We start from the raw sequence: 17366 nt of genomic DNA on the forward strand, positions 1-17366 counted from the left end.
AGAAACATCATTGGCCAAGGTTCTTACCTGGGCTACCAGGGGACTTGCTTTGTGCCATGAACTCCTTTTCCTACCCTCCCAAAACACACCCCAACAATACAGAATGCATAAGCTGCTGGCTCCCATGCGACACTGGCTGTTTGTAAGTGGTTCCAAGCTCACCATATACTCTAGCCACTGTCACTTTGTTGTAGGATGTCTTGCAGCTGCATGCTCACTGCCTTCAATCACTCCACGAGGGGAAGTCAGACACTCACAGGGACACGGGTGAGGAGGGGCTTGAGTGTATAAGGTCGTTAGTGTAAGGCGTTAGCCTAGCTTGGCTGTGACCCAACTGTCCCTGTCCTGACAGTGACAGGGGGCTGTGCAGCCATCAGGCCAGCTGCGGCCCATACCTGTGCAGTGCTGCTGAAGCCGACGGATCTCGGCGTGGAGCCCCTTGAGTGTGCTGGCGTGCTCTCGCTGAAGGAACAGGAGGTTCTTCTGGGCGCTGTGCAACTGGTTCTCCAGGTTTGTGGCTGCCATGCTGACATCCAGATGACCTGCAAGAAACAGCTCAGTTATTGTCTGCAACCACGGGGGTCCCAAGCAGACAGGAAACCTTTAGCTGCAGATGGGTACATCTCCCAGGAGGGGGAGCACAGACCATGTGTCGGAGCTGGAGGGGAGAACTTGGGGCTCCAAGCCCCCACTCAGAGAGCCTGCCACAGTTGTGCACAATATAGGGTTCAGGTAAATTCTTGTTCCCAGAAACAGGTTCAGGGGATGGGTGGTGGTGGTGGTGGGGAGAACAGTAGGTACAGAGAAGGAGATCAAATCCAAGTCCCACCTTTCTCATATGCTACCTGAGCTCAGCAGAGACTAGCCCAAAAGCATTCTTGAGAGATTCCATCACTAGTGTCCCACAAAGAATCTGTCTCAAGTGACATCTGGAGCTACTGAGGCAAGGAAGAGGAATAAGATGAAGAGAAACAGAAGGAAGAAGGAATTCTAGGAAGGAACAGTTTGCAGAGCTGAGAGGACCACCCCCCCCCGCCCCACCCCACCAAGTTGTCCTTGGGAGTATCTCATGGAACTACTCAGGAGCTTTAGGGATCTGGGGTCTGTCCTCAGTCTCTGCCCCTCTCAGGCCTCGCTTCATCCACTGCTCCTTGGAGCCTCAGTTTTCTGCCCTTGCTGTAACTTGAGTAAGGTGGTGAAGTCAACTGTCTTTCTGGAAAACCTATCAGAGTAATTCAAGGCGGCCTGCCTGCACAGCACAGAGTGTATGGACTCATGCTGATCAATTATCCTCACAAACCCTGGGCCTCCAAGGGCATCTTTCCTAATGGGCAGCACCAGAGAGCTCTTCCTGTAGGAACCTGCTTCTTGGAGGGCCTCCAGCATGCCTATGGCATCTGCTCGGCATATTGTCTTGGAGGTGACAGTACATCCAGGCTGTCACCACTCAGGATACAATGGCAGGCTTTTCATTATTTGTAGGATCAGAGATGTGTTCACTAACCACTCTCCCAAGAATGGTTCCCAACAGGGAATTAAGATCCTCTTCATTCCTAACATCTGTTCAGGTGCTGGGCCCCGCTCGACCCAAAGGCAAAGCTGAGAAATGCACAGAAGGGAACAGAACCACCCGGATGTGGCCGAGTGACACCTCCAAATGGGACCAAGATGACAAAAACTAGGCTGTACCTGAGCTGGGAAGAAACAGTTTGATTTGGGGGGGTCATGAGCTGATAAGCCCCTTCTGTGGAAGTCACTGAGCAAGGGCCCTCAGCAGCCTTTGCATGGATGGGGCAGCTGTGACAAGAGCACCTGCAGGTGCTAATTTCTATCTAGACCTCACAGGCCCCCAGACCCCAATACTGTGTGCTGAGCATGTGGCCTTGGAAGACATTGTTGACCAAAACAAAGTTGCCAATATGATCAGGGCATGGTGGGCAGGCGACATGTGAGGAGCATGTTGCTGGGAGCACAGCCAGGCCCAGGCTTCCACCCTTCCCTCGTAAGGCAGGACACCCAAAGTGGTGCAGTATTATGGCAGAAGAGAGGAGGGGAGAGAGTAAGGGCTCCCACAGTCTGGAAGAGGATTCGCTAAGTACATCTGTAGAGGGTTCTGAGGCAGCTCCCGGAAGAGTCTCCGCCATCACTCCTGGGGCTAACAGGCCTCCGGTGGAGGCCCCAGAGACAAAGGACCCTCCCCACTGGCTGCTCTTCAGCGTGAGACCAAATGTCCTCTCAGCAGCCAAGCCCATTCCCTTCCTGACCCCCAGGCACGGCTCTCTCCTCTTTCAGGACATTATAATTTTATTACTTCATTTATGGGCTGCTTCTCTTGTACCAGTGTAGTGTGTGTTCCCATCACTTCTGTCATCTGCTGTTACAATCCTCCTGGGAGGACAGAGGATAATGGCCGTTGGAACAGAAAGCATAAGCCAAGAACAGTACCTGCCTTGCCATTCCTCCCAGCCTCAGGGTCTGTGGCCACAATCTCCAGGGCTGAGTGAATGTAATTTCACAAAAAAATTCTCCCCACTGATATATCCAGTCTCTGACATTCAAACTGCAGAGAAAACATAAGCATAGTGCATCTTATCCCAGGAGGGCAGTACTCTGCAAAGCTTCAGGCCAGGCACTGTGCCCACCCGGGAACAGCACTGCAGGGTATTCTGCCCATCCTCAAAGAATCCCAAATGAGTCCTGCTTTTAATAATACTGGGACGGTGGGAGGAGACCAGGCCTCCTAGCCAGCCCCTTTGAAAAGCAAAGTAGCAAGGAGGCTCAGGAAGAAGAAATGGGAAACCCCCCCTCCACGCCCAGGATCCTAGCATATGTGGTCCAAGGGCCAGGTGTGTACACACATTCCCTCACCTTCAAGGCCAGGATGACAAGAGTCAGAAGTGAGGATGGCCTGGGCAAAAAATGGGGATCTGCTCAGCCATAACTGCTGGACCATCATTCAGATGAAACCATGGGGAGGACCCACAGCCAGGTTTAGATTTTTTTTTCTCCCAAAACACACCTTTCCCCTTATCCTGCCTACTTTGGCCAGCTTGCCCCTCCCCAGCCCTGCTCCATTAGGAGCCTTGATGGCTTGATGTTCATCAACATAGTATCTTCTGTGGTTCCCAGTGTCTGCCACACCCCTCAAATGCTTGTCCTTTGCACACAACTTTGTTTCTTCTGCCTGAATTGTTCGGGGCAACTCCCCTCTACCCCTGTCTAATTTCCAATTCTCCTCCCATCTGAACTCTCATTAAGTATTGTACCTCAGACAATTTTATCCTGCTCCATAATGATGCTGAGTGGAGAGCTGAGCCTGAATTACCAAGCATTAATCAAGAAGTGCTGTGGCAGCATCGATTTAAACATGACTTCATCCTGTAATGTCTCAGCAACGGGAGACAGTTTAAAACATCTACATTAGTCAACTAAGAGAAATGGACTATCTTTGGGAGGGAAGGGTCTCAATGGAAATGGGGACTGTCTGCTCCTGGGCTAGGAAAGACAGACCTATCTTGTAGCCAAGCACAAAGCCTAACTATGAGAACAACACCCCAGTGGCAGTGGCTGATGTGGTTGGAGTGAACTATTTTCCATTCTAATCATGAATAAATTGTAACCCATGCAACAGGTTCTCCTGCCATGAAGGATGGAGGTGATGGGGTTCTGTTGCCCCCTATGCTTGCAGAAAGGCCTGGTCCCCCAAGGATACTGTGTGGCCCAGACTATGGTATCCCAGTGTTGGGGCTTGAGGCCCATGGGAACGTCATATACTTACTGCTCGGTATCCCACTGGGAAAATGAGTGCCAGGGAAGAGGCAGCCATTATGGCCTGCAGTGAGGGGAGGGCGAGGGCTCCAAAGGGTGGTATTTCCAAGTGGGTGCATGGTCTCAAATCTTCATACCAGCTGGCCTGCAACTTCTGCCTCCCACTAAGAAATGGAGGTCTGACAAGATTGCTAAGCACAGTGGGACTTGAGGTGGAAGGTGAATCCACTCAGGTAGAGCCCAAGTCCCTAAATCACTATGACATGACAGCTGGCTTGGGGCTGTCCGTGCTACATGTGATTCTACCACTATAGAAATAATCAGTCCATGTTCTATAAACACCTCCACACTGCTTGCATGGTCCCACTGGGGCACCTTCCAAATGTCACTGGAAATGAGCTAGCAAAGAAATTCTAGTTGTTTCCAAAAAGGGCACCAGAGAGAAGCATTTCCTGGCAGCCTTCATCCTGTCTTGACTGGAAAAGGGCCATCCAGGAAAGCTGGTACAGATGTGCAGGCAGAGGGAGGCATGGAGGGAAAACCAAACCTACTTCTTTCTTTGAGCCCATCTATAGTACTCTACCAGAGGCTAAAAATGGCCATGGCTAACTATAACTAGGCCATCTGTGTCTAGCTGCACTTGTTATCCCTCAGGATGAAGACAGTGCTTTGCTGAATCCCAGCAACCTAGAGCAAAAGGCTGCAGTAAGTTGTGGGGGCCTTAGTCCTGTCTGTACAGGCACTTAAGAAATTCAATGAACCAGGCGTGGTGGCACACATCTTTAATTCCAGCATTCAGGAGGCAGAGGTAGGAGAATTTCTGTGAGTTCAAGGCCACCCTGAGACTACCTAGTGAATTCCATGTCAGTTTGGGCTAGAGTGAAACCCTACCTCTCTCACACACACATACACACACACAAAATAAAATAAAACAAAAAAAGAAAAAGAAAGAAAGAAAAAAAAAATCAATGAGCAAGTCACTTGAGAAACTCTGAAACAGTAGGGCTGCAAAATAAAATGACTTCAGTTCAAGAAAAGGCAAGCATCCCAACAATGACTTCAGAAATATTTGGTAAAAAGTGAACAAAATGACAGCAAAAAATGTAGAAAGCAGAGGGTGCAATTGTTTTTTAGAGATAAAGAGTCACATTTATTCATTTTTAAAGACTTGGGTGGTTATTTTAAGATTTATTTTTATTTATTAGACGGGGGGGGGAGGGAGGGAAGGAGGGAGAGAGGGAGAGGGAGAGAATGGGCGCACCAGGGCCTCTAGCCGCTACAAATGAACTCCAGATACATGTGCCACCATGTGCATCTGGTTAACGTGGGACATGGAGAATTGAACCGGGTCCTTAGGCACCTTAACTGTTAAGCCATCTCTCCAGCCCTGGGTTGCTATTTTTTAACCCATTAGAAATAAGTATGACCAAGGGCTCAGCAGCAAGTCACAGTCCTGGGTTCCAGTTCTGGCTAGAGGCCCTGGTGCACCCATTTGCTCTCTTTCTCTCAAGTAAATAAATAAATAAAATAAATAAATAAAATATTTTTAAAAAAGAATGGCTAGGCATGGTGTTTATGCCTTTAATCCCAGCATTCAGGAGGCAGAGGTAGGAGGATTGCGATGAGTTCAAGGCCACCCTGAGACTCCATAGTGAATTACAGGTCAGCCTGAGCTAGAGTGAGAGCCTACCTCAAAACAACAAAAAACCAAAACCAAACAAAACAAAGAATGGCACAGCTAAACTGAAATCATTAAAAATTTTGTGCATCTGTATTAACAAGCAATGTCTATGACAGTCCAAAAAAACTTGTGAGGGCTGAAGAGATGGTTCACTAGGTTAAAGCACTTGCTTGCAAAGCCTGTGGCCTGGGTTCAATTCCCCAGTAGCCACATAAAGCTATATGCACAAAGTGGCACATGCATCTGGAGTTTGTTTGCAGTATCAGGAGCCCCTGGTCTGCCCATTTCTCTCTCTCTCTCTCTCTCTCACACACACACACATACACACACATACATATACACACTCTCTTTCTCTGCTTGCAAATAAATTAAGTTTTTTTAAAAAGAAAATTGTATTGATATTATCACATCTTGTCTATGTAAGTTGTAACAAACACTACTAGAAGGAAATAGATTAAAGCATTCAACATTTATTTCTGGATGGTGGATTATGGGTGTTTTTCACTTCTTAAAGACTCCATCTTAGTACTCCCCAAAGATTACATTATAGTCAGGAGAAATTCTAAAACAGTCTCTCTGAAAAAGGTACTTCACTAAAGACCTGTGCTGCTATCATTGTTCCAGGAATCTTGGGTAGCTAGAATTGTGATTAGTTTACTCAAGTGGACAACAACTCATAGGAGGCAGCTTTTACAAAAGCTATAGCCCAAGACATAGAATGACGACTACATTTGGGTGCCCCTCCTCCCCGTGCATGCTATCTCCCCGTGCCTCTCTGATTTTGTTCATCATAAAGCACAAGGCCCATCAACAATGCTTCAGCCACTTTCAGCACTATGGAATGAATTTTAGCCTGATAGAAATGTTGCAACACACGTGATTAGACAGGCTGGCAAGTAGATGTGGAAATGTGATCTGTGCCTGTCTGGGAAGTCAGTGATCACTGGAGGCCTGTGTGATGGATTTATTCCCTGTTTCTCTGCACTTCCATTAGCTCACACTGTCAGAGCCTCTTCTCAGCTTCTATTTAAAAATTGTCAGGTGTCTATGCTCTAATAAGGGTTTGACCCTTGGCCCCTGTGTGTCCAAGGCTCCTGCAGAGGGAAGGTCTCTGAATACAAGTGCTAGGGACATTTCTGGGCAGGCCAGTGCTCAAGCTACCCAGGGTGCCTTCTGGTAGTGGCTGGGCTCCAAGAAGCAGAGCTTACACCTTTCCAAGAGGCAAGTGCCCCAGTCCCAGGAGGGGCTGCCCTGCAGGACTGGCACATAGGACACAGTTAGCCCAACACCTCTATTTCACAGGGAACATCTCAGATACAAGAGGCTGCAGGGAACAGGTGACCAGGGCAAGTAAGGCAGGTGGCTTTGCCCAGGCCCTCTGCTTTCCCTGCACCCTCCTCCTCCTTTCCCAGGCATTGTGCAGGATATCTGTCCTCTGAGATCACCGGCCAGCCTTGTTTGGAGCTGAGAACACTCGTGGCTGCCACTTGTGAGCTTCTAACAAACTGGGCATGTGCCAGGGTGATTTGGAGCCGAGTCACAGGCAGCAATCTCCCCCGTTACCATGCAAATAGCTCTACCTATGATATTTTCTTTTAATGGACAGGAAAATAAGCAGGTCATATCCACATCTGGTTGGGATAGTTGCAGATGTTCACTGTCTACTGGGTGATAACTAAGAAACAGTGATCTAAACAGCAGCTTGTCTCATCACACTGATGAAATAGGAAATATGTGTCATAGCTTAGCATTTATAATCACATTCTAAACTGTAGTTATTCATTCAAGAATATGTAACTCAATCATCAGTGGACACTGCAAGCCTTATATTTGGCCAGTCAGGCCAAATGAGCCAACGCGTGCAATAGTGGCATGTCTGTTATGGGGGAAACCAACTGCCCTCTAATTGGACTGGAGGCCTGCTCCATGGGAAGGGAATACATCCCTGATACAGAAAACTTAAAACAAGGGTAGTCATGAACCCTAGGGGTGTAGCATTTGCTGTTATCTGGCTAAATGTATATACTATGCTTATCAAACTGCCCAGAAGGCACTTCTGTTAATGTTCACACCCTTATAATAATGCTACTCTCACTTTTGGTAGAGAATCTTCTCTTTTCAGATGGAAGTGACCTTGGGATGACTCAGAAGGTATCATGGTGATGGAAAGAGATGACCACAGTGCTCAGTACTGCAATATCTCTATCACACCTTTCAAGGCTCAGGGTCTAATGTGGAAGAGGTGGCGGAATATAAGAATGTAAGAGCCAAAGGAAGGGCAGGACTCCATACAACATGCTCCTTCCAGACACAAAATGGCCTGGATATCCATGGCCTCACAGTGCCTGACACTACCTGCATAAGACCATCATAAGAGGAGGAAAAGATCATGACATCAAAAGTAAAAGACAGACTGATTGAAATGGGGAGGAGGTATGATGGCGAGTGGAGTTTCAAAAGGGTAAGTGGAGGGTATTACCATGGGGTACTTTTTTTTTAATAATCACAGAAGTTGTTAATAAAAAAATTTAAAAAAAGAATATATAACTCATTTTGAAAATCTTTCTTGCCAGGTTTTGTGGGGCATGTCTGCCTGTAATCCCAGCACTGAGGCAGGAGGATTCAGAGTCTGAGGCCAATGTGGACTACATGGCAAGATCCAGTCTTAAAAAAAAAAAAAAAAAGCAAAAAGCAAAAAATAAAAAATAAAAACTGTCTATATGGTTTACCACTTCACTGCTAAGCATCTTGTGTGCTGCAGGCTGCCTGACCCGAGCATGGGTTTGAAGGGAAGAAGGTTTGAAGGGAAGAAACATGTTCCTTAACACAGACACTAGACGCCTCAAGACAGGCATACTTTCCCTTACCATATAGCTACACCAAAACATATCCAGGTAGATGGGGCATCTGCAAGGAGGACTACCATTTACAGAGATGCAGTCAAAAGAGCCAGGTCCCAGTCTCGTTATCCCACAGGGTATTAGTATTTAGCTATAGGCTCAAGCAAAGTCATGGACACTCCTTGCCCAAATGACCCCAGCAATTTAAGTGGGAACAACTGGGGACTGTGGTGATAATCAACTGAGTCACCACAGCCAGGTACCACACTGACAGTGATCACCAATAGGCTATTTACTTTGGTTATTTCTTTGGAATAACATGGCTCAAGTGAATACCAATCTCTTTGAAAGAAGAAAAGAGGGGCTGGGGAGATGGCTAAGCAGTTAAAGGTGCTTGCTCTTTAAGCCTGTGAACCAGAGTCTGGACACTCAGTGAGGTGGTTTGATTCATATGTCCCCCATAAACTTATGTGTTCTGAATGCTAAGTCCCCAGCTGGTGGCAATTTGGGAATTGGAGAATTGGTGATGTATTGTCGGGGGCAGGCATAGCCACAGCTTCCCCTTGCCAGTGTTTGGCACACTCTCCTGTTGCTGTTGTCCACCTGATGTTGGCCAACCTCTGTTCATGCCATCGTTCTTCTCTGCCATCATGGAGCTTCCCCTTGAGTCTGTAAGCCAAACTAAACCCTTTTCTCCCACAAGCTGCTTTTGGGCAGTTATTTTATGCCAGCAACCCAAAGCTGACTAAAACAGTAAACTGGCATTGAGAGTGGGCACTGTTGCTAGAAACCTGACTGTATGGCTTTGGTTACATGGAACTGATCTGAGGGAGGAATATGGAAAGATATGAAACTTTGGCCTAAGAGATACCTTGCAGTGCTATAAGTACAGCTTCATGGATTCTGGTCAGAGTTAACAGACCTGAATGCTGTAAGAACTATGGATTGTGAGGTTTGACTTATGAGGGTGAGAAAGCTTTGCTTGGATTGGGTTAGAAGCAGTTTGTGAGAGGCTTGCTGTTATGCTCATGTCCTGAGAACCTGTGCAGGGCTGTACTGCACAGAAATGGACTGGTGTTCCATCTCTCCAGCCCATGAACAAGGGATATGGCACCGAAAGGAGATCTTTGGGTGGAAATTGCTGCTCATTCAGCTGCAGTTGTATGAGATTACAGCCTTTGTGATTGGGCCAGATGATCTGCACTGGAAAAGGAAAAATGTAGACTCTTTCGAAGGGGCTGAATGCTGAAGGAGTGCCCTGTTTTTCAAAGTCTGCTTTATTCTCCCCTCAATAACAAGTTGGTAACCCAGGTGGTACTATGGAGTATAACAAATGCAGAAAACAGAGGATCATCGAATTTGCATAATGGTTTTGAAATGGTTATGAAATGGTAGTGTGAAGCAGACTTGTTAGATTAACTGCATGGAGAACCAATGGAGCCATGTGGATGGACCGTGGGTTGCAGTGGAGACCCAATGGCGAAGCCAGGCTATGGGATGTCAAGGAGAGCTGCCTACACTGGATGAAGTTTTCTGGGATTGTGAGTAGCCCAGCTGGAGGTGTAGAATTGGAACTCCAGAGACTTGTCACGACTTAAGTGTTGTCAGACCTGGAGCTACAGAGTTCTATGTTTGTCCTGTTTGAAATCTTGAATTGCTTGAATTTTTCCTTGTTATACCCAATGTCATCTTTTGCAGTGTGTTTATTCTGTGTTTATGGGGTTGTTTTGTTTTTTTGTATTATGGCTCAGTTAAAAAACCTTGGACTATGGGATGTTTGAACATCATTGGGACTGATAAAAACTATAGAGACTTTTAAAGTTGGACTAAATTCATTGTATTTTACATCATAGATGGCTGTTGGTTTATAGGGGATCAGGGCAGAATGTGGTGGTTTGATTTAGGTGTCCCCTATAAACTTATGTGTTCTGAATTTTAGGTCCCCAGCTGGTGGCAATTTGTGAACTGAAGAGCTGGTGATGTATTGTTGGGGGCAGGCTTATGGTTTATTGTCAGCTTCCCCTTACTAGTGTTTGGTACACTCTCTTGCTGCTGTTGTCCAGCTGCTGTTGGCCAGGAGGTGATGTCCCCCCATCGTTTCCCCTGCCATCATGGAGCTTCCCTTTAAGTCTGTAAGCAAAAACACTCCCTTTCCTCCCACAAGCTACTCTTGCTCAGGTACTTTCTGCCAGCAATACAAAACTGACTAAAACACCCCACATCTATGTAGAGCCAGACACAAAGTGGTATATATGTCTGCAATCCCAAGGTAGCAATGTGAGGTTTTGTAGACAGGAGAATCCAGAGGCTCCTGGGCCAGCTAGATCAACCTTCACAGTGGCAAAACAAGAGACCCTGTCTCAAACAAAATAGAAAGTGAAGACCAACACCCCAGGGTGGACCTCTGACCTCCACACATGATAATATACATGATGGCGGGCACACATCCATTCATATGCAAAAACAATAATTTAAAAAGAGAAGCATTCATTTCTGACCACTTTTAGCCTAGTGATCTCAACATGTCCACTTACGGCTGCTTGACCCTTCCTCTTTCCATGCAGGGCTCCGACCACCCCCACATGGAGTGTGTACTTCCTTAGACGAGCTTCCAGTGCTGAGGGAGTAAAGGAGACCCACTTGCTGGTGGCATTGCACACTCGTTCCACAGAGTTCCTCTCTCACAATCATGCTTTGTTATGCCAGGGCACAAGAGAATTTCCTGGCTTCTGTGTTCCAGATCTTTGGTAATCACCCACAGAACCTCTATCCATCAGCAGGCCTGTCATCTACAACCCATAAACAATGGTAGGGTCCCAGGAGGGTGGGGAACTCCAGAGTGATGTGAGGTATGCAGGTGCTGGGTGTTATTTCAGGCTTGTCTTGGCCTCCATATTTCAGTCATCCTGGATCAAAGAGGCCCAGGTATGTCAACCCAGTAAGACTGAATACTTGTTAGAAGTTTTCAATCCAGTTCTCTCTGATCCCCAGTGTTCTTTACCTTGTTCGAGGTCATGTTTTGCCATTCATGGAACTGATATTTATCCTATTTCATTTCTATACTTGACCTTGTGTTCCTAGGGTAGGATTAATATACACACAGTCTTCCAGGGCCCACTTTCACTTAGGTATTTTTACTAATGAGTGCCCACTGTTCTCATAGTCTGAGGACATAACAATGCTGATTTGAAGTGCCCAGACTTTCCCTGCGGTTGGGCCAGCTCTGGTCAGATGTACATGTCAGTTGAGGGCTGGGGAAAGTGCTCTTCCTCTCAGAGCTTTGAACGGCACAATGGTCACCTTCAGTCACACATGGAAGCCATTTTCCTGGCTGGTGGTGGGAGAGTGTGGCCCAGTGGCCATCCAGTGCAGCAGTGCCTGTCTTTGGCTCAACCCTGCATTTGAAGGGTCTATTCCTCTTGAAAGAACAGGGTAGGGAGATGGCTTGGAGAATAAAGTGCTTGCTTTGTAAACACGAGGATCCGAGTACCAGATTCCTAGCACCCAGGTAAAAATGCTAGGTGTGGTGGCCTGCACCCAAAATCCCAGTGTTGCAGAGGTAGAGACAAGGAAACCTGGTACTTGATGATTAGTGTCTAGCCAGTGAGCCCTAGGTTTAACAAGAAACCCTATCTCAATGAATATTGTGGAGAGTGACTAAGACACCCGAGGTTGACTTCTAGCCTCCACACATGCACATATCCACACACATAACATATATGACCTAAAGTGCAACAGTGATTATGTTCTGTAACCAGTTCACCTTAACTTGGCCTTGAGGTCTAGGGCATCAGGGCAAGAAGTTACACCAGGACATTTCTTAGTCACAAGTGGAAAACCATTGGCAGTAATAGAGATGATAGCTCGTGGTTTCTTCAGTAGGTTCAGAATCACCTAGCTCTGGAAACCATCAGGTAAGATGGGACAGGGCACTTCCCTTTAAAGAGGTGCTGGGCAAGCACTTTGCCCCAGTACTGAACCACACTTTCCCAGCCAGATCACACCCTTTGCTCTAGGCATCTTTCAGCTGAGTCACAGTCTCTGAGAATGATGAGGTTTCTGAGGGGTGCTGTCCTCTGCCAGCTGCAGCAATGTGGCAGTGTAGGGCTCACCTCTGGGCTTCACTTACTGACAGCATGGTTTGCAGCCTGGCTCAGTCACTGTAGCATTCACTGCACCATACTTTCCTCTTCTGCTGAATGGAAAAAAGGGCCTGCCTCAGTAGGATGCTGTGAGGCCACCTGTGATGGTGGAAATGTCCTAACTTTTGCTGCCCACTCAAGGAGTCACAGTCACAAGTAACACTAGTGAGCATGTGAAATGTGGCTCCTGTGTCTAAGACACCGAACTTTTCACTTGAATGTGATTTACAATTTAAACAGCCCAGGTGGCTAGTGTTTCCCATGATGGGCAGCATTTGGTGCTGTACCTCTAGCCATGTCTGCTGCTGCTACAGTTCCAATGTGGACAGCCATCTAGATACTTTCTTTACTCTTGAAGCTATTGTCACATAACCAGCTGGCTGGATCCCACTCTGCACCACACAGACCACTTAATATTCTGCTGCTGTCAATGGTGGTGAGCACTGCGAAGACTCAAAGCTCATCAAGGTTCTGAGAAGTGACAGCTGAGTTCGGCACTAAATGAGACCTTTCTATCATGCCCTGCAAGGCTCAGGGACCACTGTGGAAGAGTTAGCAGAAAGAATATAAAAGCCAGATGCACAAAGTGGCACATGCATCTGGAGTTCATCTGTAGTAGGTAAAGGCCCTGCTGGGACCATTCTCTCTCTATCTCTCCCCTTTGGCTTGTCTGTCTCTGCTTACAAATAAAAAAAAAAAAAAAAGAATATAAAAGAATGTGATGGTGCATGCCTTGAATCCCAGCAGTCTGGAGGCTAAAGTAGGAGGACTGCTGTGGATTCCAGGTCAGCCTAGGCTAGACCTACCTCGAAAACAAACAAACAAAAATGCCAAAGGTTGGGGAGGAGTGCCTTAGAACACTGTTTTCTGGACATGAAGTGGTCATTGCATACATGACCTCACAGCACCTACTATTACCTGCACAGAGATGCACAATAATGGACCCATGAACATGTCATCATGGATGATGGAGAAACGGACAGAGGGAGAGAGAGAGACATGAAAATAGCACTAGTTAGAAAGGAGTTCTGTGGTAGGCAGGGGGAGACAAAGTAATGGGAGGGGACTAGGATCAAAACACATTATATCCATGTCAATAAAAAGGTTTTGGGGACAGGTGCCTGCTTGCAAAGCTTACTGGCCTGGGTTCAATTCCCCAGTACATAAAATCAGATGCACCAAGTATGCATGCATCTAGAATTCTTTTGCAGTAGCAAGGGCTCTGGCATGTCCAGACTTCCTCTTTATAAATAAACACATAAAAATAATAATAAATTTAAAAGTGCTGCTGTCAGCGCACTGCCACTCCACATCTTCACAGCAATCTGTCACTGCGTGAAGTTCCTCCTTCATTTGTCCTTCTTATTAGCACATGAAGGTCCTAGAAACAAGCGCTTTGCTGTGCTGCTCCCTGCTTTCTCCAGCACCTACAGCACTGAAGGCCACTTGTAACCCGGCCCTTTAAGAAGTTTCTTGGAAGCTGAAACCTAGTGGCATCTCTCACTATCCCTGGGCTCATGCCCTCCTCTGCCCTCTTCTAGGTAGGACACTTTGGACCATCAGAGGGAGAGTTCTTAGAGCTTGGTTCTCTGATTGGCACAAGGGTAACATGGGCTAAGAGTAGGCACATCTTTGGGGGAACTGAGGTTGATGGGTATACTCAAATGACCATTGGGCCACTTAAAAATTAAAGTTTCTAGCTGGAGAGATGGTTTAGCAGTTAAGGCTTTTGCCTGCAAAGCCAAAGGACCTCAGTTCAATTCCCTAGGACCCGTGTAAGCCAGATGCACAAGGTGGCTCATGCATCTGAAACTCATTTGCAGTGGCTGGAGGCCCTGCCATTCTCTTCCTCCCTCCCTCCCTCCCTCTCTCTTTCTCTCTCTCTGCCTCTTTCCCTCTATCACTCTCTCAAATAAATAAATACATAAAATTTTTAAAAAGTTCAAGTTTTATTTCTGTTGGAAGGGGAGCTGTGCTTGCTCAAGACCATCTGTAGAGGTTGGGCACAGCTTCCTAACACCTACAAGTACATAATCGTGTAAATTTTAAGTGTTACCTAGTGGCACAGCATGGCATGACAGACAAGCAGAGTCATGTGTAAATGGAGGCCCAAGTTCACACTCAATTATTTTATTTTATTTTATTTTATTTATTAAAGTCAGACAGAGAGAGAGAATGGGCATGCTAGGCTTTTAGCCACTGCAAATGAACTCCAGATACATGCACCACTATGTGCATCTGGCTTATGTGGGACCTGGAGAATTGAACCTGGGTCCTTAGGCTTCACAGGCATGTGCCTTAACTGCTAATCCATCTCTCCAGCCCTAAATTTAATTTTTTGCGGTGGTCAGAAACACAGGAAGTGCTAGTCTACCTTGGTGTTTCCTGGTCTGTGATGAATCGAGAAAAACCAGGACAAAGCCATTTTCCATGAAGCTAACTATTCTATTCAAAGGAAGGCTCTTAATTTGCATTTTAGAATTACCCTGTTGAAAAATGCTGTTCTAGGCTGGGTGTGGTGGCGCAACTGGAGGCAGAGGTAGAATTGTTGTGAGCTCGAGGCCAGCCTGGGCTAGAGTGAGAGCTTGCAAAACAAACAAAATAAAATAAAACAACAAAAAAATTAAAAATGCAGTTCCCCAAGCCTAAAGCCTGTGGAACCTTCAAACACCCAGAAGTTATAGTGGTAGCTGAGAAGCCTCACTACAGATTTTGCTTTTAAATTTCTCTTTTGACTCTATAGCCCAGATTGGCCTCAAACTTACAATCCCCCTGCCTCAGTCCACAGAGTACAAACATGGATGTTTGTTAATCACAGCTGGCTGAACTTTGTCTACTGACACTTAAAGACTATTACAACAGTTGGGTGATCAGTCCTCTTAACTATGTGCCTAGAGATTAGTGCTCAAGCCAGTACATTCTTAAAGTGAATACTGCATACTGTCCTATGCTTATAATCATTTAGGGACATAATAGTTGGCCAATGAAATACAAAGAAAGCAATCTACAATTAAACCCTCCTGAGGTATATATGCCAAGCACAGGGACCAGGGGAAGGGAACACCCTTCACCACACCTGCAGGTGGAAATCCCTGGGATCAGGGTCAGTTCTCAATTACCATAGCACTGTGGGCACCTTACATGTTGCCAGCCACCTGCCTCGACCTAAGGCTGAGTGGGTATGGACTGAAGGGAGAAAGGTTTTATTCTGGAGAGGCTGGGTTGAGCTAAGCCCTAAAGGATGACCAAGCCTGGGTAGAAGGAAACACTTCTGGTGAGGGAAACATGGAGGTTTAAAACAGTGGGAACATTCCAGAGAGAAACAAGGTCAGATAGATAAACTAGTGTCTGTTGCTTTATATTGTTTGCTGAAAGTTAACGACAGTTGAAATGTCAATATAGGAATGGGGGATTGGGGTTATGGTTAATCTTGTCATCTTTTAAGACTCACAATGGAAACAAACTTCTGGGCAAGTCTGTGGGGACATTTCTAGATTTGGTTACCTGAGGTGAGAAAACCAAAGCTAACTGTGGGCAGGTGCACTTCATGGGCTGAGGTCTTGGACTGAATTAAAAGGAGAAAGCAACCTGAGCACCAGTATTCATCTCTCTGTGCTTTCTGACTGGGGGTGCAAAGTGGCCAGCTGCTTCAAGCTCCTGCCACCACAGTGGACTGTACCCTTAAACTGTGAGCCAGCATAAACCCTTTTTTCTTTAACTTACCTATGATCAGGTAAATTTTTTTTGCAACAGTTATACAGTAAGAAATAAAGACTTTTTAAGAACACAGTAGAGGCAAAGTTCCTAGGTTCAGGGACGTAGCCTGGCCAGATAAAAGCAGGGTGCAACACTGAAAGGTCCCTTAGCTCTGGGGAAAGCAGTCACCTTTTGCTGAAGCTGTGTGACTTTAAGCCCTCTAAGGGGCAGATCTCTGTATTTACCAGCAAGCTTAGCCACATCAAACAGCATTTCAGAGCTGCAGTTTCCTGAACCACTGGCTCTGAGGCCCATGCTCCTGGTACATCATCAAGCTCTCCCTCCACAAGGGAAATGCTGCCAGCACCAAAACGAAGCTGTGCACTTCCAGCAGCAACAGAATGCTGTTCGCAGAGTTCCACCTCTCAAAGGTTCCTTTCTCCCTTTCCTTCAGGGTCAGGAAGCTCACTCTGCTAGAGAATCACAGTTCTTTACAGTGTGGTTTTGTAACTGCTTTTCTAAGTGCTTGCCTACATGATAATGTAATATCTCAAGAGTACAATCTAAGGCGACCTCTGGAAGATCAAGAAGCTGGAAGGATTTCTTCATTAGCTGAGGGAGGGGCTTAGGATTTCTGTTGTCATACATGTTGGAACCTGTTTCCGCAGGCAAGTGGTCCCATGACTGGGATGGCTGAACAGAATTGGGGGCAGTAGGGGGGCCAGGGACTGGTGTGAGACACTATGGCTGCTGGTACCTGCCACACAGTCTGATTCTGCCATCTCAGAACCTGCCTTGTGAGCTATTCTTAGCTAGTTTTCCAGTCTACACAGCATTGTTTTATTGCTGATGCAAGACACAGTTACTTTTTTCAGCATGAAGAATAGATGGAATCAGTGTGGAGATTTTCTAACTTGCAGTGATGGGGAGCAGTCAGAATGAAAAGATCACAAGGCTTGGATCTTTCTAGTGCATTCTAAGTGTGACTATGTTAGTCATGGCTCTCACTGGGGATGACTGTGTCTTCAGAGATACCTGGCAATGTATGGAGACATTTAGGATTGCTACAACCAGGGAGGGAGTGCTGCTGGCACCTACTGGGTAGAGGACAGCCTCCCTTTGATGCACATGTTACCCCACAATGAAGAGCCATTTGGTTTCCAACACAACAGTATCAGCAGAGAAGCCCACCCGACTGCCTTCCCCTGTATTGCCAGGTTTATGATGCTCTCCTTGGGC

At 46.5% G+C, this 17366-nt stretch overlaps 1 protein-coding gene across 3 annotated transcripts in view; it reads right to left on the bottom strand.

The window, feature by feature from the left end:
- Nucleotides 1-17366, bottom strand: part of Ccdc92 (coiled-coil domain containing 92) — a 32993-nt gene that overhangs the window by 3268 nt on the left and 12359 nt on the right. For all 3 annotated transcript variants that reach the window (XM_045132168.1, XM_045132170.1, XM_045132167.1), the window contains one exon: nucleotides 396-542. In XM_045132168.1, coding sequence (XP_044988103.1) covers nucleotides 396-525 — 130 coding nt within the window. In that variant the 5' untranslated portion in view covers nucleotides 526-542. The remainder of the gene's footprint in view (nucleotides 1-395; nucleotides 543-17366) is intronic.

Source organism: Jaculus jaculus, chromosome 13 (assembly GCF_020740685.1).
Source record: "Jaculus jaculus isolate mJacJac1 chromosome 13, mJacJac1.mat.Y.cur, whole genome shotgun sequence".
Taxonomy (NCBI): domain Eukaryota; kingdom Metazoa; phylum Chordata; class Mammalia; order Rodentia; family Dipodidae; genus Jaculus; species Jaculus jaculus.